General features: G+C 38.3%; 1 protein-coding gene across 2 annotated transcripts in view; it reads right to left on the reverse strand.

Annotated features, from left to right (window-relative positions):
- Nucleotides 1–25777, reverse strand: part of ANO3 (anoctamin 3) — a 475418-nt gene that overhangs the window by 45007 nt on the left and 404634 nt on the right. For both annotated transcript variants that reach the window (XM_050755373.1, XM_050755374.1), the window contains 3 exons: nucleotides 18836–18918; nucleotides 18279–18419; nucleotides 17562–17726 (listed from right to left, as the gene is read on the reverse strand). In XM_050755373.1, coding sequence (XP_050611330.1) covers nucleotides 17562–17726; nucleotides 18279–18419; nucleotides 18836–18918 — 389 coding nt within the window. The remainder of the gene's footprint in view (nucleotides 1–17561; nucleotides 17727–18278; nucleotides 18420–18835; nucleotides 18919–25777) is intronic.

A 25777-nucleotide genomic window follows, 5' to 3' on the forward strand; every position in this document is an offset into this window, starting at 1 on the left:
AGATTGGAGACAGGAAGACTAACCAGTTGGAAGCCCGCTGCAACTGTCCAAGCTAAAAATGACAACTAGCTGAACTAAGGAAGGAGAAGCAAGGATGATGAGCAAAAATGGATAAGAAAAATGTTACAGAAGCAAAATTCACAACAGTTAGTCACTGATACTGTTAAGGAGATAAAAGAAATAATTAAGGACTAGTTTAAGGTTCCTGGCTATGTACAGAAATAGAACTATGTTAAAAGTTCCTATTCAAAAAAAAAAAAAAAGTCTGACTGATGTAAACTATTTTTCCATGTCTATATTTTGTAATTCCATGTACATGGATTACATTTGAAAAGCAATTTTGATCAATAGAATATTAATCTAAGTCCCTCATTTGGAGAAAATGATGGTACAGGGATCCTGCAGTCAATCTATTAACAAACAAAAAGCATATTTTTATTAGCTGTCTATTTTGTTTTGGTCTGAAAATAGTATAACAAAAGGTAGCATTTCATTTTCTAAATGAATACTTTTGATGGTATAATATTTCACAATAATTTTTTTAATCTAGCCCTCCTTGATTAAATCTGCAGGTTAATCCTGTGTATTCAGGTGAATCAGAGGTCTATTTAATAATCTGTGATGTGCTTTAACATCCTGAATAGAAAGAGAATGCATAAATTCAGAAGATCATTATTATTTTATACTAATTAAATCTGAGGAATATAACCATCTTCTTACATTGTTTATGTTGGCTGTATTATAGTTCACTTCCTTTGCACTCAATTCATTTTATAATCTCCTGAGTTAGTTGAAAAAAGCAAAGGAGAAATATTTATGGTCTATTCCACTTCCAAAAATCCCTGAATCTTTATGCTAAATTGCCCAATAAGTAGAAATAGATATTTAGAAAAATAGGAGGTAGCCTCTGGTTTCTCCCAGGGACTATGATTGTTTTATAGCACTAAGAAGTTACATGGGTCCTAGTATTCAATTAAGGGGAGCTGGTGGGATGTTGAGGCTTTCAAAAGATTGCTTCTATGATTCAAACAATACTCTCCTCACTTGCCTTCTGAAGTCTTATTTCTACAATCAGAGATTCACTCCACTGAGTTCAGCCTTTGTTTTCTGTAAAATGCAAGTGCTTTGGAAGAAATAATACATTAAACCTCATTAAACATATAAACTTAAGAGCAAGTTGTACTGGAACCTTATAAGAGAAAGAGAAAGCCATAGGTATGAGAACCAACTGTGATTCTAGGGAAGGTGTGGCAACTGAGGAAGCGGGTAGGAAGTGGAGAAGAGTGAGAGTTTAAGGGATTGGACATTAAGAAGTAACTGGAATAGTATAAAACTGGAGTCTGGTACAACGATGAAAATTTCAGCCATATCTTGATTTCTGCAATATCAGTGATAATATAAAGAACTATTTTGGGCCGGGCACAGTGACTCACACCTGTAATCCCAGCACTTTGGAAGGCTGGGGCGGGTGGATCACTAGGTCAGGAGTTCAAAACCAGCCTGGCCAGCATGGTGAAACCCCATCCCTACTAAAAATACAAAAAATTAGCTGGGTGTGATGGCACATGCCTGTAGTCCCAGCTACTCAGGAGGCTGAGGCAGGATAATCGCTTGAACCCAGGAGGCAGAGGTTGTGGTGAGCCAAGATCTCGCCACTGCACTCCAGCCTGGGCAACAGAGTGAGACTCCATCTCAAAAAAATAAAAAATTTAAAAAGAATTATTTTGTAAGAAAATGTTTGAGGGTAAACCTCCCATTCTGTTCAAATGCAGGTTCTATCATGAGCTCGCTCGGTCTGACAAGTTTTCAGCTTATTTGGGAATATAGTTATTTTATAAGGTGGAAACTAAGTATTAAATCTTGGAACTGGAGTTTCTGTTCTAGGAGCTGTCATGCTTGCCTTCCAAAGTAAAAATTAATTAACCATATTTGGCTCCTTCATTTTCCTTTCCCTGTCTTCAAAAATATTAAGTCAGTTCATTAATCTATTCAAGATGTTTTTGAAGATCAGTATGTCTTCGCAACAAATTACTAAAACAAAAAACAAAAAACATAGAAACACAGGGTGTTTCTTTAAAGGCAATAATAATTAATGGGAGGAGAAGATAATTAAGGGACATGAAACTATTAGGGTGGTGCAAAAGTAATTGCGATTCTTGCTATTATTTTCAATGGCAAGAATCGCAATAACTTTGGTACCAACCTACATTAACAGTGATTACTTCAACAGGTACAATTAGATACATAGTAAGAAGGGAGATGAGTGGCATTATGAATTGAGGAAAGTGGTTTTTATTTAGCATTTCTAACGTTTTTATACTTCACTACTTTTCGTAATATCAATGTGCTGATTTTATAATTCATAGCTGTAAAAGATAAAATAATTACAGACCTTAAAAGAGCATTAAAAAGACTAAGACATTTTAAAAATAAGATTACTGAAAATTATCATAGTGGTATGATTTCTGCATGAATTAATTAAATATTTTTTAAAACTTTTTTATATTACTAGACATATTTGATAGAAAAAATACAAAACAGTGATTCTCTTTCTCTCCAAAGATGGCCCTGAGCATTTAAATATTTATGAATGGGTAATAGAAAACATTTTTTTAAAAAAGAGTAAAACATGAATACCAATCAATGCAGATGTGATATAAAGAATTTAGGAAGAACAAAGAAAAGACTGTCACTGTTTTCATATCTTGAACTGAAGGGAAATAAATGATCAAACTTAAAGATGAAGAAAATGGAGAAAAGTAAAAGTTGGTATTTTGCGATTGGAAATATGAGTATAGATAGTTTTATAAAGGGAAATGAAATGTTAAAATATCGAAAGGAAGCAAGTGTAGAGAAAGTTAACATTTATTACCATCTTTTATGCACTAGAGAGGTTACTCATTTAATCTTTCAATATCCCTATGTGTTATTTTTATCTCCCTCATTTAAAAGATCCAGAAATTACAGCTCATAGATGTTATGTGGTATGGGTAGCATTACACAGGTCAAATAGGAAATTTCTGCTTTGCCTTTGTCCAAAGTCGAGTGATTTTGGTGAAGGCACCATTGAAGAACTAAAAAACATTTTATATATATATATACACACACATATATATATATATACACACACACATTTATATACACACACACACACACACACACACACACACACACACTTTCAGAAGCTTGGACAGTATTGTGAAAGCCAGGGGAGAGAGGGAAGCATACATGAGAACAGAAGGAATATGTGCTGGGATGCTGCATCCACTGATAAATCTTTTCCTTATTTGGCAAAAGGCAAAACTCAAAAAGTGACCTAATGTTGCTACTTGTATGGCTGTAGTTATATGGATAACTCATAAAGAAAAAAAAGAAAGAAAATGCATTTCATTCCTAATTTGTTCTTCATTTTATATAAATAGTAGGATGTTTTAAAAGCAAAGGGTTTTTTTCTGATTATAAATCAACACCTATATACAGAGATAAATATTCAAATGATCAGAAAAAGTTATACTCTTTTTATAGAATATAATATAAACAGAATAGAATAGAAATGTAGAGAGTGATGTCAGAAAGAAGGTTGACTACAGTCACCTGGCACTCAGCCTTCCCCAACAAAAAGGAACCAAAGCAACAAATAAACCACTATATTGAAACTAGTGACTGAAGTAGTGTGCTAGGCAGCACCAGAGGAATGGTAAAATCTATTTGGAGTACAGACACCAAGGATACCATAGAGAGAGAGGAAGACACCCTACCTCTACCACTCTCTCTTCCTTACCAGAATTAGCTCAGAGTTGGGGGATTTCTTCCTATGGAGATAACATGAGCCAAAGATCCCCAGCGGTCCCTATTACCACCACAAACACCAGCAATACTTGCTACAGGAGAGACCCTAATCCTCAGAGGCCTCAAATCCAGTCTGGAGAGTAGCTGAGGTCTGTGCAACTGCATTGCCTCATTGTAAGAGCCCACCTTGAGCATCTCCCACACTGTGACCTAGGCTGCTATGGCACAGTACTATTTTGAACCTGGACCCATGTACACAGTGTGTCTTGCCCTGGGGATCAGCAGCTACTGACTTTCCATTCCTCAGGCCCTGCCATCATACTACCACAGTGCCTACAGTACCATGACCTCAGCTGCCCAGAACATAGGCCAGATTGGAACACTGAGACCCTGGCATCCAAACCCATGTGGCATGTGTCACAACCTTCCAATAAACAGGTGAACCTGCACAGCAGGAAAGCTGCTGAACAGCCTGCTAGCCATCACATCCATGTGCACCTACACTGCACAGTCTGCCAACCCTGTGAGTGCTTATACCTAGCCTGACAGCCAGTCCTATGGTGAATCCACCCCAGAAGCAACTGCTTCAACTTGACTGGCTCCCCTCCCCAACGCCTGCATATGTTCATGTACAGCCTGACAGCGGGTCCTGCAGCAGCAGTATCCCCAGGACAGCTTGCTACAGCCTGCTTGGCTCAAGTGCATGCATGTTCCTCTATGGCCTGACAGCTGGTCCTGTGGTGATCCTGTCCCTTCAGACAGAACTTTGCAAAACCACCCAGCACCACTGCACCCATGAGCATCTGTGCTTGGCTTCTGACAGTCACTCTGGAAATGGCCACTGCCTCTGCAGGAAACTCACCAGACAGCTTGCTGGCCCTCTGCAGCTTCCTTGTCTGGCTAACATCCAGCCTGCTGCCCCAGCCCCAAGCAAAACCACATTATTGCCCTTATAGTCAACCATACACTAAGCTTCTGAGACAACATCACAGACATCACTGACAAGTATTGTAGCTAAAGAAACAGCATGAAGATCACATTACAGACTCCACTCAGAACCAAAGCCAAAGCTCCTCTGGGACCACCTACCAAAGAAAGTTTCTTCCTACAAATGCTATTCTATAAAACCGGACAGAAGAAATTTACGCTAGATGTGCAGATATCAACGTAAGGACACAAGAAACACAAAACATCAAGAAAACATGACACCTTCAAAGCAACACAGTAAGTCTCTAGTGCCAGACCCCAAAGAAAAGAACATTTATGAAATTCCTGAAAAAGTATTGTAAATAATGATCTTAAGAAAATGCAGTGAGATACAAGAGAGCACAGACAAATGATTCAGTGAAATCAGAAAAATAACTAATGATCTGAATGAGAAATACAACAATCACAAAAAAGATATATAAAAAAGAACCAAACAGAAATCTTGGAGCTGAACAATTCAATAAATACAATAAAAAATACAATTGACAGTTCTAACAACACACCAAATCAAAGAATGTATTTTTAAGCTTGAATACAGGTCTTTTAAAATAACCCAGTCAGAGAAAAATAAATAAACAAAGAAGAATAAAGAAAGCCCATGAGACTTATGAAACACCATTAAGTGAACAAATGTTCCCATTATAGGATTATTAGAGAGAGAAGAGGTGGAGAAAGACACAGAAAGCCTATTGAATGGAAAATAGAAAGAAATTTCCCAAATATTGGGAGATATATTTATATCTGAATAGATTCAGGAAGCTCAAAAGTCCCCTATTAGATTCAACTCACAATGATCCTTTTCAAAGTACTCGTTAATCAAACTGCCAAAAGTCAAAGAGAAGATTCTAAAATCTGCAAGAAAAAACTTTCAAGTTGTATATAAAGGAAGCTTCTATTAGACTATCAGCAGAGTTCTCAACAGAAACTTTGCAGGCCAGAAGAAAATAGGTTGTTATATTTAAAGTGCTGAAAGGAAAAAAAAATCTGTCAGGCAATAATACTATATCCATCAAAGCTATCCTTCAGAAATGAAGGAGAAATAAAGGCCTATCCAGACAAACACATGCTGAGGAAATTCATCACCACTAGACTGGCCTTACAAGAAATGCTAGAGAAAATGCTACAATTAGAAACAAAAAGAATATAATTATTGTCAAGAAAACTTGTAAAAGCATAAAACTTAATAGTAGACATAAATTCATAAATCAAACTCAGAATAATCCATTGAAATAATGGTGCTATGTAAACTTTCAATCATCTAGTATGAAAGGTTTAAATTCAAATAAAAAACTACAACAGCCAGAATTAGTGGCTTAGGAACACCTAATAGATAAAGAAGTAAAAATTAAACAACAGGAATATAAATTGCGGGGGAGGGAAAAAGTCTAGGGTATTTTTTATGTGACCAAAGTTATGTTACTATCAGCTTAAAATAATATATCTACAAGATTATTTAGGTTAGCCCCATGGTAGCCTGAAAGAAAGAAATTACAGTAGTTACACAAATGAAAAGAGGAAGAAAACAAAGCATAGCACCACAGAAAACCATCAAATCACAGAGGTAAACAAACAGAGACAAAGAAAGAAACAGATGATCTATAAACAACCAAGAAATCATTAACTAAGTGGCAGGAGTAAGTCCTTATCTATTAATGATAACTGTAAGTACAAATGGAACAAATTTTTCAATTAAAAGATACTGAGTAGCCAAATGGATTAAAAAATATATCCAACTGTACGCTGTCTACAAAAGATTCACCTCACCATTAAGACAAAGGTAGGCTGAAAATGAAGGCATGGAAAAAGATATTCCATGCAAATGCAAACCAAAAGTGAGCAGGAATAGCCATACTTGTATCAGATGAAATAGACTGTAAGTCAAAAACTGTTAAAAGACAAAAAAAAAAAAAAAAAAAAAAAAAATCATTATATAATGATAAAGGGATCCATTCAACAAGAGGGTATAACAATTGGAAATATATATGCACCTAACACCAGAGCACCCAAATAGGTACAGTAAATAATATCAGATATAAAGGAAGAGAAAGATAGACTATAATACAATTGTGGGAAACTTCAATACCCCAGCCTCAACAATGGATAGATAATCTAGATAGAAAACCAACAAAAAAAAAAAGACTTAAACTACACCATAGACCAAATGGACATAACAGATATTTACAGAACATTCCATCCAACAGCTGCAGAGTAAACATTCTTCTCAATCAACTGCATATTGAACATTCTCCAGGGCAGATCACATGTTAGGCCACAAAACTAGTCTTAAGAAATTTAGGAAGACAGAGACCATATCAAGTATCCTTTTAGACCACAATATTATAAAACTAGAAATAAACAAGAAAAACTTAGGAAATCTTACAAACATGAAAATTGAACAGCATACTTCTAAATAACCAATAATTCAATGAATAAATTAAAAGAGAAATTGAAAAATTACTTGAGATAAATGAGATTGGAAACACATCATACCAAAATCTATGAGACACAGCAAAAGCAGTTCTAAGAGAGAAGTTTATAGAAATAAATGCCTAAATAAAAAACAAAGATTCCCAATAACCTGACCATGCAGCTCAAAAAAGTAGAACAAAAAGACAAACGAAACCCCAAATTGTAAATAATAAAGCTTAGAGCAGAAATAAATACAATAGTGACTTTTAAAGTTTTCAAAAATAATCAACAAAATTAACAGTTTTTTTGAAAAGATTAACAAATATGAGAAACCTTAGACTCACCACAGAAAAAAAGAGAAAAGACCTACATAAATAAAATAAATAAAATGAAAAAGGAGACATTACAGGTAACATTACAGAAATACAAAGCATCATGAGACTATTATGAACAATTACACACCAAAAACTTTGTGAACATAGATGAACTGGATAGATTCCTTGACAAATACAAGTTACCAAGATTAAATTAGGAAGAAATAGAAAATCTGGACACTCCAATAATGAGTGAGGAAACTGAATTAGTAATAGTCATCTATTGAAAAAAGGCCTAAGACCTAAAATTGAATACCTATATGCAAAAACAAAAAACAAAAAACAACACTATCTTTCACTACATACAAAAATCAACTCAATTGCAATTAAAGACTCAAGTGTAAAACCTAAAACTATTAATCTACTAGAAGAAAATGTAGGGGAAATGCTGTATGACATTGGGCTGGGCAATGATTTTTTTTAAAAAAGACTGCAAAAGCACAGGAAACAAAACGAAAAATAGATAAATGGGACCACATCAAATTAAAAAGCTTCTACCCAGCAAAGGAAACAGTAAAATGAACAGTCAACCTACAGAATGGGAGAAAATATTTGCAACTATACATCTGACAAGGGGTTTATATGCAGAATATATAGGGACTTAAATAACAGCAAAAAAACAAATAACCTGATTAGAAAATTGGAAAAATACTTTAATAGGCAATTCTCAAAAAAAACGACATTGAAAGGGTCAACAGGTATGTAAAAAAAAAAAAAAAAAAAAAAAAAGCTCAACATCCCTAGTCATCACAGAAATGAAAATCAAAACCACAATAAGAAGATACCTTACTCCAGTTAGAATGGCTAGAATCAAAAATACAAAGTAGGTCGGGTGTGGTGGCTCACGCCTGTAATCCCAGCACTTTGGGAGGCCGAGGCAGGCGAATCACCTGAGGTCAGGAGTTCAAGACCAGCCTGACCAACATGGAGAAACCCCATCTCTACTAAAAATACAAAATTTAGCTGGGTGCCGTGGCACGTGCCTGTAATCCCAGCTACTCCAGAGGCTGAGGCAGGAGAATTGCTTGAACCCAGGAGGTGGAGTTTGCAGTGAGCCAAGATCGCCCCACTGCACCCCAGCCTGGGCAACAAGAGCAAAACTCCATCTCAAATAAATAAATACAAAGTAAACTAGCATTGGCTAGGATACAAAGAAAAGGGAAAACTTACACACTGTTGGTGGAATTGTAAATTAGTACAGCCACTTTGGAAAACTCTATGAAGTTTCCTCAGAAAAATAAAAAAGAGAACTACTATATGATCCATCAATCTCACTCCTGGGTATATATCCAAAGAAATGAAATCAGTATGTTGAAGAGATATCTGAATTCCTACGTTTACCGCAGCACAATTTACAATAGTGAAGATGTGGTATTAACACATGTCCTTCAATGGATGAATAGATGAAGAAAATGTGGTAGGGGGCCGGGCCAAAGATGGCTGACTAGAAGCAGCGGGGATCGCAGGCTCCCCTCCAAAAGAACCCTAATAGCATGTGAATCCTGCACCTGCAACCAAGGTATCCACGTTCTCTCATCAGAATCAACTAGGCGGTGCTAAAGGAACATGTTCTAACCCAATGCAAAGAAGCTAAGAACCTTGGTAAAAGGTTAGAACATGTTCTAACCCAATGCAAAGAAGCTAAGAACCTTGGTAAAAGGTTAGAGGATCAGCAATAAAAATGTCCCTACAAAAACCCCATCTAAGGGTCAGCAGTCTCAAAGATCGAAACTAGACAAACTCATTAAAATGAGAAAGGTGCTATGTAGAGTAACCAATCTAGAGAGGGATATAAATGACCTGATGGAGCTGAAACACACAACACAAGAACTTTGTAAAGCATACACAAGTATCAACAGCTGAATCGACCAAGTGATTCTATGCACCCAATAAAGGAGCACTCAGATTCATAAAGCAAGTTCTTAGAGACCTACAAAGAGACTTAAGACGCCCACACAATAATAGTGGGAGGCCTTAACGCCCCCACTGTCAATATTAGAAAAGATGTCACAGTTTGAAAACCACGTTGCTGAAATAAGGCATACAGGCAGATTAGAGAAAAAAGAATGAAAAGGAATGAACAAAGCTTCTGAGAAATAGGGACTATGTAAAAAGACAGAACCCATAATTGATTAGAGTACATAACGAGATGAGGAGAATGGAAACAAGCTGGAAAACACACTTCTGGATACTATCCAGCAGCATTTCCCCAACTTAGCAAGACAGGCCAACATTCAAATTCAGGAAATATAGAGAACAGCAAGATACTCCACGAGAGGATTAACCCCAAGACACATAATTATCAGAGCCTCCAAGGCCGAAATGAAAGATAAAAATATTTAGAGAAATCAGAAAGAAAGGCCAGGTTACCAACAAAGGGAAGTCCATCAGACTATCAGTGAACCTCTTAGCTGAAACCCTACAAGCCAGAAGAGAGTGGGGCCAATATTTGACATTCTTAAAGAATTTTCAAACCAATTTCATATCATATCATATTGAATTTCATATCCAGTCAAACTATACTTCATAAGCAAAGGGGAAATAAAATCCTTTCCAGACAAGCAAATGTTGAGGAATTCATCACCACCAGACCTGTCTTGCAAGAGTCCTGAAGGAAGCACTAAATATGGAAAGGAAAAGCTGATACTAGCCACTGCAAAAATACACCAAAATATAAAGATCAATGACACTATGAAGAAACTGCATCAACTAGTGTGCAAAATAACCAACTAGCATCATGATGACAGGATCAAACTCACACATAACAATATTAACCTTAAATGTAAATGGACTAAATGCCCCAATTAAAAGACACAAACTGGCAAATTTGATAAAGACTCAAGACCCATTGGAGTCCTAAATTCAGGAGACCTATCTCATGTGCAAAGACACACATAGGCTGAAAATAAAGGGATGAAGGAAAATATACCAAATAGAAAGCCACAAAAAAAAAAAAAAAGTAAAAGCAGGGATTGCAATCCTAGTCTCTGATAAAACAGACTTTAAACCAACAAAGAAGAGTGGGAGAACTTAACACCCCACTGTCAATGTTAGACAGATCAACGAGACAGAAAATTAACAAGGATATTCAGGACTTGAACTCAGCTCTGGACCATGCAGACCTAATAGACATCGACAGAACTCTCCACCCCAGATCAACAGAATATACATTCTTCTCAGCACCACATCACACTTATTCTAAAATTGACCACATAATTGGAAGTAAAACACTCCTTAGCAAATACAAAAGAACAGAAATAATAACAAACAGTCTCTCAGACCACAGTGCAAACAAATTAGAGCTCAGGATTAGCAAACAACTACATAGAAAGTGAACAATCTGCTCCTGAATGACTATTGGGTAAATAACAAAATTAAGGCAGAAATAAATAAATTCTTTGAAACCAATGAGAACAAAGACACAATGTACAAGAATCTCTGGGACACAGCTAAAGCAGTGTTTAGAGGGAAATTTATAGCACTAAATGCCCACAAGAGAAAGTGAGAAAGATCTAAAATCAACACCCTATCAATCACAATTTAAAGAACTAGAGAAGCAAGAGCAAACAAATTCAAAACTAGCAGACGACAAGAAATAACTAAGATCAGAGCAGAACAGAAGGAGATAGTGACATGAAAATCCCTTATAAAAATCAATGAATCCAAGGGCTGGTTTTTTGAAAACATTAACAAAATAGACCACTAGCCAGACTAATAAAGAATAAAAGAGAGAATAATCAAATAGACACAATAAAAAATGATAAAGGGAGATCACCACTGATCCCACAGAAATACAAGCTACCATCAGAGAATACTATAAACACCTCTGCACTAATAAACTAGAAAATCTAGAAGAAATTGATAAATTCCTGGACACATACACCCTCCCAAGACTAAACCTGGAAGAAGTCAAATCCCCGAATAGACCAATAATATGTTCTGAAATTGAGGCAGTAATTAATAGCCTACCAACCAAAAAAAGCCCAGGACCAGACGAATTCACAGCCGAATTCTACCAGAGGTACAAAGAGGAGCTGGTACCATTCCTTCTGAAACTATTCCAAGCAATAGAAAAAGAGGGACTCCTCACTAACTCATTTTATGAGGCCAGAATCATCCTGATACCAAAACCTGGCAGAGAAACAACAAAAAAAGAAAATTTCAGGCCAATATCCCTGACAAACATTGATGCAAAAATCCTCAATACAATACTGGCAAACTGAATCCAGAAGCATATCAAAAAACGTATCCACCACCATCAAGTTGGCTTCATCCCTGGGATACAAGGCTGGTTCAACATATGCAAATCAACAAACATAATCCATCATATAAACAGAACCAATGACAAAAATTTGTCTTGGTTATCTCAATGGATGCAGATTATCTCAATAGATTATCTCAATAGATGCAGAAAAGGCCTTCAATAAAATTCAATATCCCTTCAGGTTAAAAACTCTCAATAAAATGGGTATTGAAGGAACATATCTCAAAATCATAAGAGCTATTTATGAAAAACCCACAGCCAATATCATATTGAATTGGCAAAAGCTGGAAGCATTCCCTTTAAAAATCAGTACAAGACAGGATGCCTTGTCTCACCACTCCTATTCAACATAGTATTGCAAGTTCTGGCCAGGCGATCAGGCAAAACAATGAAACAAAGGATATTCTAAGAGGAAGAGAGGAAGTCAAATTGTCTGTGTTGCAGATAAGATGATCGGATATTTAGAAAACCCCATCGTCTCAACCCCAAAACTCCTTGAGCTGATAAGTAACTTCAGCAAAGTCTTAGGTACAAAATCAATATGCAAAAATCACAAGCACTCCTATACAACATCAATAGACAAGCAGAGAGCCAAATCATAAATGAACTCCCATTCACAATTGCTACAAAGAGAAAAAAATTCCTAGGAATACAGATAACAAGGGATCTGAAGGACCTCTTCAAGGAGAACTACAAACCACTGCTCAAAGAAATACGAGATGACATAAATAAATGGAAAAACCTTCTATTGTCATGGAAAGGAAGAATCAATATCATGAAAATGACCATACTGCCCCAAGTAATTTACAGATTCAATGCTATTCCCATCAAACTACCATTGACATTCTTCACAGAATTAGAAAAACTACTTTAAGTTTCATATGAAACCAAAGAAGAGTCCGTATAGCCAAGACAATCCTAAGCAAAAAGAACAAAGCTGGAGGCATTACACTACCTGAATTCAAACTATGCTACAAAGCTACAGTAACCAAAACAGCATGTATCAAAACAGACATACGTACCAACGAAACAGTACAGAGACCTCAGAAATAACACCACGTATCTACAACCATCTGAATCTTCAACTAAACTGACAAAAACAAGCAATGGGCAGAGGATTTCTTAAAATCAATAAATGAGATGATATCATAGAGGAAGTTTTATCAGAGACTGGGTTGGGGAGGAGAAGATGGGGAGAGGTTGATCAATGGGTACAAAATTATAATTAGATAGAATAAATAAGTTATAGTGTTCTATTACACAGTAGGGTGACATTGTTTAACACTTAGGTATTTTACATTACAAAATAGGTAGAAAAGAGGCTTAGATGACCATCGCAAAGAAATGATAATTGCCATAAGGTGATGGTCATACTAAATACCCTGAGTTGATCATCATACAACATACGTATGTTCAAAACATCCAATTATACTCCTAAAAATGTACGATTATAATATGTGAATTAAAATAAACATACTAGCTAAACAAATACAAATCCCAATGAACAAAAATTTACACTAAATCAAAAGGGTGTGCCACATTTTTTCTCACTACTGAGGGACCAATATTGTTAATATTTGATTGTAATTTCTTAAAGTTTCAAAATTCAGAAGACTGTATGTGTATTCTAGAAAAAATGGAATCAAGTAAACTTTTATATACTTATATAACTGTATTTCATGTTCTTAAATAATATTCACATAGCATTTTAATAGTTTATATGATACTACCTTATACAGAATTTGAATAACTTTCTTTTATTTTTGGTTATTTAAGGGGGTCTCTTTTCTAATATCTATTACTCTAAATAATACTATAACTGATAATCCTTCTATATGAATCTTGGATTATTGATAATTCCTTTAAAATAGAATATTGGAAATTAATTTTAAAAAAGGTTTGTCCTTTACTAGATTTGAATAGAATATAAGCTTATTGTAGCAAATCTAGAAAATTAAAATATGTGATAAATATTAGACAATATGTAAAGAAAATAAAAATTACTTACATTCTTCCTTTCAAGAGGTAACTCTAGAAAATATTTTGATCTATACTTGCCATTATTATGTATATAGCTGTAAATGCTCTTTAGTTTGAGTTTTCATACTACCATTGCCAGATATATTTTAAAAATCAGGTTGATGTTTACCCAGGAAGCATTATTTCTTTATCTAAATGCTGGATTAATTTGCACAACAGGTAATTATCTTTTTATTTAATTTTTTAAAAAATGTAATATGGTGCCTATGATAAGACTGCTTTACTAGTTTGTGATATTGTTTTACAATTTCTTTCATGATTGACAATCTACTTAGAATATCTACTTTTACTTTAAGCAGTTGTGACTATTTATCTTTTCCCCAGAAAGGCTTACATTTTCTTGAGAGTTTTCAAATTTACCAGCACGAAAATTACATGGGTTGGGGGAAGGGTGGATGGGGAGACGTCGATCAATGGGTACAAAATTATAATTAGACAGAATAAATAAATTCTAGTGTTCTATTACACAGTAATATCTTTTTTTTTTTTTTTTGAGGCTTGGTCTCATGTTATCATTCAGGCTGGAGTGCAGTGGGGTGATCACAGCTTATTGTAGCCTTGACATCTGCTCTCAATTGATCCTCCCACCTCGGCCTCCTGAGTAGTTGGGACTACAGGTGTGCACCACCACACCTGGCTTTAAAAAATCTTTTGTAGCAATGAGATCTCACTGTTGCCCAGGCTGGTCTCAAACTGCTGGGCTCAAGTAATCCTCCTGCCTTGACCTCCCAAAGTGTTGGGATTACAGGCATAAGCCACCATGCCTGGCCCCTCTTCTAATATTTTAATCTCCTTTACATCTATAAATGTATCCGGTAAGATGATTTGTGGCTATTTACCTATCAAATACCATCAAGTATGGCTTCTCACTGCCCACAGTGGCCAAAAAAATAACATCATATCCAAACTCTTTACATACCAGTCACACCTCCAAAGCTAGGCACTGATTTACTTTTCCAATCTTATTTTTCTTTATTCTAATATGCTTCACAGACACTTCTCATTATTTCCTTAAGGGCAAAGAACATGCATTTCTGTGCTTCTGTCCATTTGTGGGCTGAATTTCTTCAAACAACAATCTCCTTTCTGCTCTTTCTTGGCTGATCAGAATAAGCACCCTCTCTGTTTCTGTTCAAGTCTTCTGATCCACTATCATAAAACTTTTCATGAGCAATAGATGACTTTTTTCTCACCTTACTCAGGGCCCCTTGTGCTTCAACTATTGTGCATTCTTCATTGAATTCTTCAATTCTCTTTCCCCACTAGACTATAAGATCCTGGATTGCAGAACTATGACCAGTTACTATTATTAATTTTTTTGTCAACCAACCTACTTACAATAAGAAATGAGTCAATTTAAGATCAAATTGGGCGACTGCTTGTGTGACCTAGAAATAAACACAACTACTTAGTTATCTTTTCCCAGATAATAGGGCCAGTTGCAATAACCTCTGTCTACTGAAAAGCTGTCACAGTTCGTACTGATTTTGTTACAAACAAGATGTTTTACTATATACCAGAAAAGTATCAGCAAAAATGTAAAAATCTATAGTGTCTGTGCTGAAAATGACTCTTCCATCAATGTGGTGCTTGTGCAGTGCACAACCTATACTATCTTATATATACTACCATATAGGTTTCCCACTTCTATGTATTTTTTTCAATGTTTATTGTACATTTTAAATTATGAGTCAAGAGCATAAATTACTTTATGGCTCGTTTAGACATAATGTAAACAATATTCTCTTTCTACAAATTAAACTGGACCTGAGCAAAGCAAACTCCAGTAGAAGATGTTAACTACTGTCCTCATAATAATGTGTACTCATTTTATAACCGTGACTGTTCACTTTTCTCTTAAGATCTTCTCTGATTATTGTTTTAAAGTTGAATAGCAAATGGTCTCAACTCCCTCCAGGCTAAACAAGTAATGTCAGTATCAATCATATTTGGAACCAAATGCATATTATCTATCTATATTACCAACCTTATTACTTATGTATTGCTCAGCTATATCAAAGAAATTATCTCATGATGTAAATATACTAACATTAACACTTAGTATATGCAAGTTATTTTAGCTCTTTGAATCTCAGTTTCATTATTTACATAATGCAGGATACTGGAGCTGTTGGAAGAATTAAAGATATTATCCTTAATGTGTCAATAGGTGCCTTCTATTTTCAGAGGAAATTGGTTCCCATTGATAGACCTTGTTGAAGACATAGGCCTATGCATACCGTTGTGCCATCAACCATGGACATTTTGTCCATAAGTTATTAAGTGCACGTGATGTTGAAACAAAAAGGTGCTTTCTTTGAGTAGCTAGCACATAAAAACACTGGATGATTTAAGTTAAGTAAGCAGTTGAAACATGAGGAACATGGTCATATAGAGAGTCAAAGAAGATAATAAAGGCATAGCAATGCCACAGCATGCCAGACTATGACAAAATGATATAGTTAGGCAAAACCAGTTATCTTTCTTATAGAACAGAGCAGGTATGCAAAGAGAAGCACTGGGAAAAGGAGAGAAAGGAAAGAAGGTAGAAAGGGAGGGGGGGAAGGAGGGAGAGGGAGTGAGAGGAAGGGAGGGAGAGCAAGGAAGGGAGGGAGAGCAAGGAAGGGAGGGAGAGGATGTAAGAGAGGGAGAGATTACGGGAGAGAGACAGAAGAGGAGAAGGAAGGAGAGGAGAGGAGGGGAGGGGAGGGGAAAAGGGGAAGAGAGGGGAGGGGAGGAGAGGAGAGGTGGGCAGAGGAGAGGAGACGAGGGGAGAGGAGAGGAGAGGGGAGGCGAGGAGAGGAGAGGTGGGGAGAGAGGAGAGGAGAAGAGGAGAGGAGAGGAGGAGAGGAGAGGACAGAGAAGAGAAGAGGAGGGGGAGAACAGGAGAGAGAAGAGAGAAACGCTAGATTCAGAGAAAGAAAAATGGAGTAACTGCCTTATTGTTTTTCATTTCTCGTGAAGACTAGTAGATAACAATACTTTGCTTTCAAAAAGATTTTCCCATATCTTTCCAACAAGTTTTCTTATAAAATGGAGTTTATTGGGATGATTTTTTTTTTTTTTTTGAGACAGAGTCTTGCTCAGCCGCCCAGGCTGGAGTGCAGTGGCCGGATCTCAGCTCACTGCAAGCTCCGCCTCCCGGGTTCACGCCATTCTCCTGCCTCAGCCTCCCGAGTAGCTGGGACTACAGGCGCCCGCCACCTCGCCCGGCTAGTTTTTTGTATATTTTAGTAGAGACGGGGTTTCACCATGTTAGCCAGGATGGTCTCGATCTCCTGACCTCGTGATCCGCCCGTCTCGGCCTCCCAAAGTGCTGGGATTACAGGCTTGAGCCACCGCGCCCGGCCTATTGGGATGATTTTAAAGCCCAAATAATTTTTTATTTGTTTGAAAAGTACATAGCACCATCTCTAGTACACACTAGATACTAAAAGAATGGAAGCTATCACTAATCAGATTATAAACTCAAAATGCAGGGAAGATAATACAATTGGAATTTATTTTAATTTCAAAAATCTATCATCTAAGCCAGAAAGATGAAATCTTTTCTGTTAAACTGAGTTGTCATTGACAGAAATGTGGCTTGGTCTTATTTTGGCTTCCATGTAAATACATTTCAAATATAAAGGAAACATAGACCTCTCCCCTTTCCACCCCTTTTTTATCTACTGAAGAATAACATTATAGACACTTACAAGATTCAGCAACATAATGATTATGAAATTGATACAGACAGCAGCAGCAGATGTTGCAAACTGCCAGTATTGTTTGATGAAATTCCACTTGAATGATGCAAACTGTTCCATGACAACCAGGCGGTACACCACGACTCCAAACACTGCAGTGATCACCAAGGATATCTACAATATTAGAGACCAGAAAAAACATCCATATTTTACATCACTAACAAGTCAAAAGCAAAACCATAGATCAAATCTACTGTCCCCCAAAATTGAAGGTATTTACGTTTCTAAGAAAGGATATCTAGATTTAATTATCTCCTTTAAGGAAGTTATATTCGCATCAAAATAAATAGGACAAAATTTGTCATTTTAGTGTGATAACAAAGTTATCACACTAACATGCAAATTCTGCCCAATGTCCTCTTAAATGGAATGCTCATTTTTAACACAAGATATCTAATCATCAGGTCAACTCATATAATTTCCATTTTATCTTAGACGATCTCTGTTTCTCCCAAAAAGTATTTTCTTTAAAAAGGTGCACAAACTGCCTTTGTAAAATCCCCATAACCTGTTGTGACTTCTGTTTGTTTAATTGTATGTATTACCAAGGTGTTGGAAAGAATAAGGTTTCTGACATTCTCAATGTCACAAAATGAGCTGGTATCATTGAACTTACTTCTAAATTTGGAATCCCAAAACATTTTGATATTGATGGCTATACTTTACCATGAAGAATATTCCTGAGACAGAAACAAGAAGACGAGTGACTTTGTCTGAGGATGGCTGATGTGGTTCAGGTTTTCCCGTGATGGGATTTACGATCTCCATCTTGTAATACTTGGCTTCAAACTGGGGACGAAGTGTTTCCTATGAGAGAAACTAAAGTTATCTAAATATCAAAGCCATAAACTAAAAAAAAATACTCCCCAGAGTTGATACAATACTCCTAAATTTGGCCTACTTTTGTATTAAAAGTCTTCACAATAAAGCAGCCTTTTTAAAATAACATCAAATTGCCTTCCAAATAAATCCTGAGCAGTATTGTAATCAGTATAATTTTCCACTAATGTAATTTAAAGAAACATCACAGAAGTGGTCTGAAAAATACATACTTCATTGATCTCTATTATCTTCATAAAATAATAAATTTTGTTAGTAGGAAAAATCAAGGGAAAAATCTAATGATGGTTAACTGTTTCCAGCCTGAATGCTAGGGCAGCAGATAATTTTCCATATCCTGTAATAGCCCAGTTTCCCTATTTCCTTGTATGCTAACATCTTACCTCCTCTTCTTCCCATTCGATAAGGTCCCAAGTATAGGTCAGTATACTCCTTCTCCTTTTCCAAAACTCCAGGAAGACTGTGGCTATAACATATAAAAATGATAATTCTTTACACAAATCACATCATATTGCTTTTCTTCTTTATATTGATATATCTTATCTCATAATTAAAATTAAATTATTATTAAAGTAATTAATAAAATTTTTATTTTTCCCTTTTCCTCTTCTTCCTGTGTTTATACATCATTAATTAGTGTATCTATTAACATACACTGCTAGAGGGGTGTGATTTCTTTTACTGAAACCAATAAGCAGGGACTTTTTGTCAGCATAGCTCATCAAAATGATGCAATCAATATTACCGAGCTAAATATTGACCCTTTTGACCTGCATATGCTTATTCAAAATCTAAAGACTCAAATAAAGCCTTCTCCAAGAATCACAATAAAGACCATGTGATACTTGTCCAGAACTTACAGAGAGTTGGTGTAGGAGAGAGAATAAAAGAACAAACTCTCGTAGTGAAGGAGAAAAGAAAGACAAGAGAAGAAACTCTCGAATTCATATTCTGGGTGGACTCTACATGGACGGAAAAGGACTCGGTGGAAAAAGTAAAGAAATTCCTGAACTGACAGCTTTTCTGTGTAAACAGCGAGGAGAACGATTGCTGTTTAATTTTTTTTCTAGATGGGCTCTATCTTACACCATTCAAGACTTTGTGGACACAACTAAGAACTCACATATACGTTTTAGAAATGTGTGGTACTGGGGCAACCCTCTTTAGGTCCCCTCCCATTGTATGGGAGCTTTGTTTTCACTCTATTAACTCTTGCAACTGCACACTCTTCTGGTCCATGTTTGTTATGGCTCAAGCTGAGCTTTTGTTCACTGTCGACCACTGCTGTTTGCCATTGTCGCAGACCCGTCACTGACTTCCATCCCTCCTGATCCAGCAAGGCATCCATTGCCGCTCCCGATCAGGCTAAAGGCTCGCCATTGTTCCTGCATGGCTAAGTGCCCAGGTTCATCCTAATTGAGCTGAACACTAGTCACTGGGTTCCACAGTTCTCTTCCATGACCCACGGCTTCTAATAAACCTATAACACTCACCGCATGGCCCAAGGTTCCATTCCTTGGAATCCGTGAGGCCAAGAACCCCAGGTCAGAGAACAAAAGGCTTGTCGCCATCTTGGGAGCAGCCCATCCCATCTTGGGAGTGGCCCACCACCATCTTGGGAGCTCTAAGAACAAAGACCCGCTGGTAACATTTGGTAGCCCGCATGGGGCTTCTCCAAAGTAGTGAGTAATATTGAACCACTTTCTTTTGCTATTCTGTCCTATCTTTCCTTAGAATTGGAGGAAAATAACTGGGCACCTGTCAGCCAGTTAAAAACGATTAGTGTGGCCGCTGGACTAAAGACTCAGGTGTGAGGCTTCCTGGGAAAAAGCTTTCTAACAACCCCCAACCCTTCTGGTTTGGGAGTGTTGTTCTGCCTGGAACCAGCTTCTGCTTTCACAATTTTCCTGGGGAAGCTGAGGGTCGACTAGAGGCAGAAAGTTGTCATCCCGAACTCCTAGCGTTGGCCAGTTGAGATCATGGCACAGCCAGAAGTCTCTACTCAACAGTCGCCCATGCGTGCACCCCTTCGTCTCCTTCTGACCCATACCTCCTGGGTCCTAACCACGACTTTCTTGAAAGTGTAGACCCAAAATTCTCCTTACTTCTGAATCTACTTCCTCTGACCCCTGCCTCCTAGGTACTAATGCTTCAGACTTTCACTTCCACTCCCAAGTATTAGAGCAGGTTGTATCTCCAAAGGGACCTAAGGAAGCTCTACACTGTGTCCTTAAGCAACTAGGCTATGAACCCAGGGAGTCTTGTCCCTGGTGACTCTCCCAATTTAGGCATACAGCTCTCGACATGGGCAGTTATGTGGGAACCGTCCCCACCACCCTTGCCAGGGCCTTAGAACTGATAACCCAGTACTTTAACAACTGGAACTGGGTCTACAACAACGTAATAGATCAGGATGAAAATGAATTGAGTAAGTTATTCCTATCTAATTAATATTCCTATAGTGGCAAATGGGGCAACAAGCGAACGTCCTTCCACTATGTTTCCAAAATCCTTCTACAGAGGCAGAAAGGAGAAAGAGAGAGGCAGAGAGAGAGAGAGAGAGGAAGAGACAGAGACAAAAGGTGAGTCAGAGAGAGAGAGAGACAGAAAGTCAAAGGAGAAAGAAAGAGAGAAAGAGACAGATAGAAATGGTAAAGGAAAAACAGTGTACCCTATTCCTTTAAAAGCCAGGATAAATTTAAAACCTATAATAGATAATTGAAGGTCTTCTCTGTGACACTATAACATGCCAATAGTACCTTGTTGTCAGTGTAAACAAGGGTGTAGCCCAAAACACTGAGACCACTGACAACCCACAGCCTTCCTATCAACAATCCTTAACCCAGTAACCTGCGAATGGCCCAAATGCATTCAATTGGTAGCAGCAACTGCTTTGCTAACAGAAGAAAGTAGAAAAAGAATCTTCAGAGGAAAACTCATTGTGAGCCCACCTCACCAGTGTGAGGATAGTTCAGAGCTATCCTAAGTCAAAAAAAGCAAAAAGGTAGCTTACTAACTCAAAAATCTTAAAGTATGGGGCTATTCTGTTAGAAAAAGGTGATTTAACACTAACCACTGAAAATTCCCGTAACCCAGCAAATTTCCTAACGGGGGATTTAAATATTAATTACCATACAAAGGTCCAACCAGACCTAGGAGGAACGCCCTTCAGGAAAGGACTATAGATGGTTCCTCCCAGGTGATCGAGAAAAAAAACCACAATGGGTATTCAGTATTGACAGGGGGACTCTTGTGGAAGCAGAGTTAGGAGAATTGCCTAGTAATTGGTCTGCTCAAACGTGTGAGTTGTTTGCACTCAGTCAAGCCTTAAAGTACTTACAGAATTAAAAAAAACTCTATCTCAATACTGAGTCAAAAGGTTACCAACACCCTCTCTGAAACGAATTTGCATAAGAACTGTTGTTTATGCGAATGAATCTTGATGGACAGCTGAGTTGTTATGAAATACTCAGGAACCCAGCCCTGGTCTAGGACTCACCCTTGAGCCAAAGGCAATGTTGGGCATGCTGGTAAAGGACCATTAGAATCCAGCAGCCTGGACCCCTTTCTTTGTGGTCAAGAGAGGCGGGAAAAGGGGTGCAGGACTGCTACATCGGTGAGCGTAACTAATTCGATAAGCAGAGGTCCATGGGTGGTTACACACCCTGGAAAGGAATAAGCATTAGGACCATAGAGGACGCTCTAGGACTAATGCTCATTGGAAAATGACTAGGGGTGCTGCCATCCCTATGTTCTTTTTTCAGAAGTGAAACATTCCCCCCAAGGCAAAAATGCCCCTAAGATGTATTCTGGAGAATTGGGACCAATTTGATCCTCAAGACATTAAGAAAGAAGTGACTTATATTCTTCTGTAGTACTGCCTGGCCACAATATACTCTTCAAGGTGGAGAAACCTGGCCCCATGTGGGAAGTATACATTATAACACCATCTTACAGCTAGACCTCTTTTGTAGAAAGAAGGGCAAATGGAGTGAAGTGCCACATGTGCAAACTTTCTTTTCATTAAGAGACAACTCACAATTATGTAAAAAGTGTAATTTATGCCCTACAGGAAGCCCTCAGAGTCTTACCTCCCTGTCCCGGTGTTTCCCCAGTTCCTTCCCCAACTAATAAGGACCCCCCTTCAACCCAAACGGTCCAAAAAGAGATAGACAAAGGGGTAAACAACGAACCCAAGAGTGCCAATATTCCCCGAGTATGCCCCCTCCAAGTGGTGGCAGGAGGAGAATTTGGCCCAGTCAGAGTGCATGTACCTTTTTCCCTCTCAGACTTGAAGCAAATTAAAATAAACCTAGGTAAATTCTCAGATAACCCTGATAGCTATGTTGATATTTTACAAGGGTTAGGGCAATCCTTTGATCTGATGTGAGAGATATAATGTTACTGCTGAATCAGACATTAACCCCAAATGAGAGAAGTTCCACCATAACTGCAGCCCGAGAGTGTGGCGATCTCTGGTATCTCAGTCAGGTCAATGATAGGATGACAAGAGAGGAAAGAGAACGATTCCCCACAGGCCAGCAGGCAGTTCCCAGTGTAGACCCTCCTCACTGGGACGCAAAATGAGAACATGGAGATTGGTGCCGCAGACATTTGCTAACTTGCGTGCTGGAAGGACTAAGGAAAACTAGGAAGAAACCTATGAATTATTCAATGATGTCCACTATGACACAGGGAAAGGAAGAAAATCCTACTGACTTTCTGGGGAGACTAAGGGAGGCATTGAGGAAGCATACCTCCCTGTCACCTGACTCTATTGAAGGCCAACTAATCTTAAAGGATAAGTTTATCACTCAGCTGACATTAGAAAAAAACTTCAAAAGTCCACCTTAGGCTGAAGCAAAACTTAGAAACCCTATTGAATTTGGCAACTTCGGTTTTTTATAATAGAGATCAGGAGGAGTGGGCGACGGGATAAACGGGATAAAAAGAACGCCACTGCTTTAGTCATGGCCCTCGGGCAAGCAGACTTTGGAGGCTCTGGAACAGGGAAAGGCTGGGCAAATCAAATGCCTAATAGGGCTTGCATCCAGTGCAGTCTACAAGGACACTTTAAAGAAGATTGTCCAAATAGAAATAAGCCACATCCTCGTCCATACCCCTTATGTGAAGGGAATCACTGGAAGGCCCACTGCCCCAGTGAACGAAGGTCCTCTGAGTCAGAAGCCACTAACCAGATGATCCAGCAGCAGGACTGAGGGTGCCCAGGGCAAGCGCCAGCCCATGCTGTCACCCTCACAGAGCCCCGGGTATGCTTGACCATTGAGGGCCAGGAGGTTAACTGTCTCCTGGACACTGGCGCAGCCTTCTCAGTTTTAATGACCTGTCCTGGACAACTGTCCTCCAGATCTGTCACTACCCGAGGGTTCCTAGGACAGGCAGTCACTAGATACTTCTCCTAGCCACTAAATTGTGACTGGGGAACTTTACTCTTTTCACCTGCCTTTCTAATGATGCCAGAAAGCCCCCTCTTTTTTTAGCGAGAGGCATTCTAGCAAAAGCAGGGGCCATTATATACCTGAACATAGGAGAAGGAAAAAGGGTAAATATATATGCAGACTCTAAGTATGCTTACCTAGTCCTCCATGCCCATGCAGCAATATGGAGAGAAAGGGAATTCCTAACTTCCAAGGGAACACCTAGCAAACATCAGGAAGCCATTAGGAGATTATTATTGGCTGTACAGAAACCTAAAGAGGTGGCAGTCTTAACATTGCTGGGGTCATCAGAAAGGAAAGAGAAATAGAAGGGAACCGCCAAGCAGATACTGAAGACAAAAGGGCTGTAAGGTGGGACCCTCCATTAGAAATGCTTATAGAAGGACCCCTAGTGTGGGGTAAGCCCCTTTAGGAAACCAAGCCCCAGTAGTCAGCAGAAGAAATAGAATGGGGAAACTCACGAGGACATAGTTTCCTCTCCTCAGGATGGCTAGCCACTGAAGAAGGAAAAATATTTTTGCCTGCAGCTAACCAATGGAAATTACTTAAAAACCTTCACCAAACCTTTCACTTAGGCATTGATAGCACCCATCAGATGGCCAAAACATTATTTACTGGACCAGGCCTTTTCAAAACTATCAAGCAGATAGTCAGGGCCTGTGAAGTGTGCCAAAGAAATAATCCCCGGCCTTATTGCCAAGCTCCTTCAGGAGAACAAAGAACAGGCCATTACCCAGGAGAAGACTGGCAACTAGATTTTACCCACATGCCCAAATCTCAGGGATCTCAGTATCTACTATTCTGGGTAGATACTTTCACTGGTTGGGCGGAGGCCTCTCCTTGTAGGACAGAAAAGTCCCAAGAGGTAATAAAAGCACTAATTCATGAAATAATTCCCAGATTCGTACCTCCCTGAGGCTTTCAGAGTGACAATGGCCCCAATTTCAAGGCTGCAGTAACCCAGGGAGTATCCCAGGCGTTAGGCATACAATATCACTTACACTGAGCCTGGAGGCCACAATCCTCAGGAAAAGCCAAGAAAAATGAACGAAACACTCAAATGACATCTAAAAAACTAACCCAAGAAACCCACCTCACATGGCCTGCTTTGTTGCCTACAGCCTTACTAAGAATCTGAAACTCCCCCAAAAGCAGGACTTAGCCCATACGAAATGCTGTATGGACGGCCCTTCCTAACCAATGACCTTGTGCTTGACCAAGAGATGGCCAACTTAGTTAGTTGCAGACATCATCACGTCCTTAGCCAAATATCAAGTTCTTAAAACATTAAGAACTTGTCCCCCAGAGGAGGGAAAGGAATTATTCCACCCTGGAGACATGGTATTACTCAAGTCCCTTCCCTCTAATTCCCCATCCCTAGACACATCCTGGGAAGGACCCTACCCAGTCATTTTATCTACCCCAACCATGGTTAAAGTGGCTGGAGTGGAGTCTTGGATACGTTACACTTGAGTCAAACCCTGGATACTGTCAAAGGAGCCTAAAAATCCAAGAGATAACACTAGCTATTCCTGTGACCCTCTAGAGGATCTACGCCTGCTCTTCAAGTGACAACCATGAGGAAAGTAACGAGAATCATAGATCCACATGGCCCTCCCTTGTCATATTTTTCTTTTTACTGTTTTCTTAACCCCTTTCATTCTCACTGCACCTCCTCCATGCCGCTGTACTACCAGTAGCTCCCCTTACCAAGAGCTTATCTATGGAGAATGCGACTTCCCAGAAATATTGATGCCCCATCGTAGAGGGGTTTTTCTAAAGGAAACCCCACTTTCACCACCCACAACCATACGCCCCTGCACTTCAGGCCATACATTTCAATCCCTGTATCTTTAACCTCCTTGT

This window comes from Macaca thibetana, chromosome 14 (genome assembly GCF_024542745.1).
Source record: "Macaca thibetana thibetana isolate TM-01 chromosome 14, ASM2454274v1, whole genome shotgun sequence".
Classification (NCBI taxonomy): domain Eukaryota; kingdom Metazoa; phylum Chordata; class Mammalia; order Primates; family Cercopithecidae; genus Macaca; species Macaca thibetana.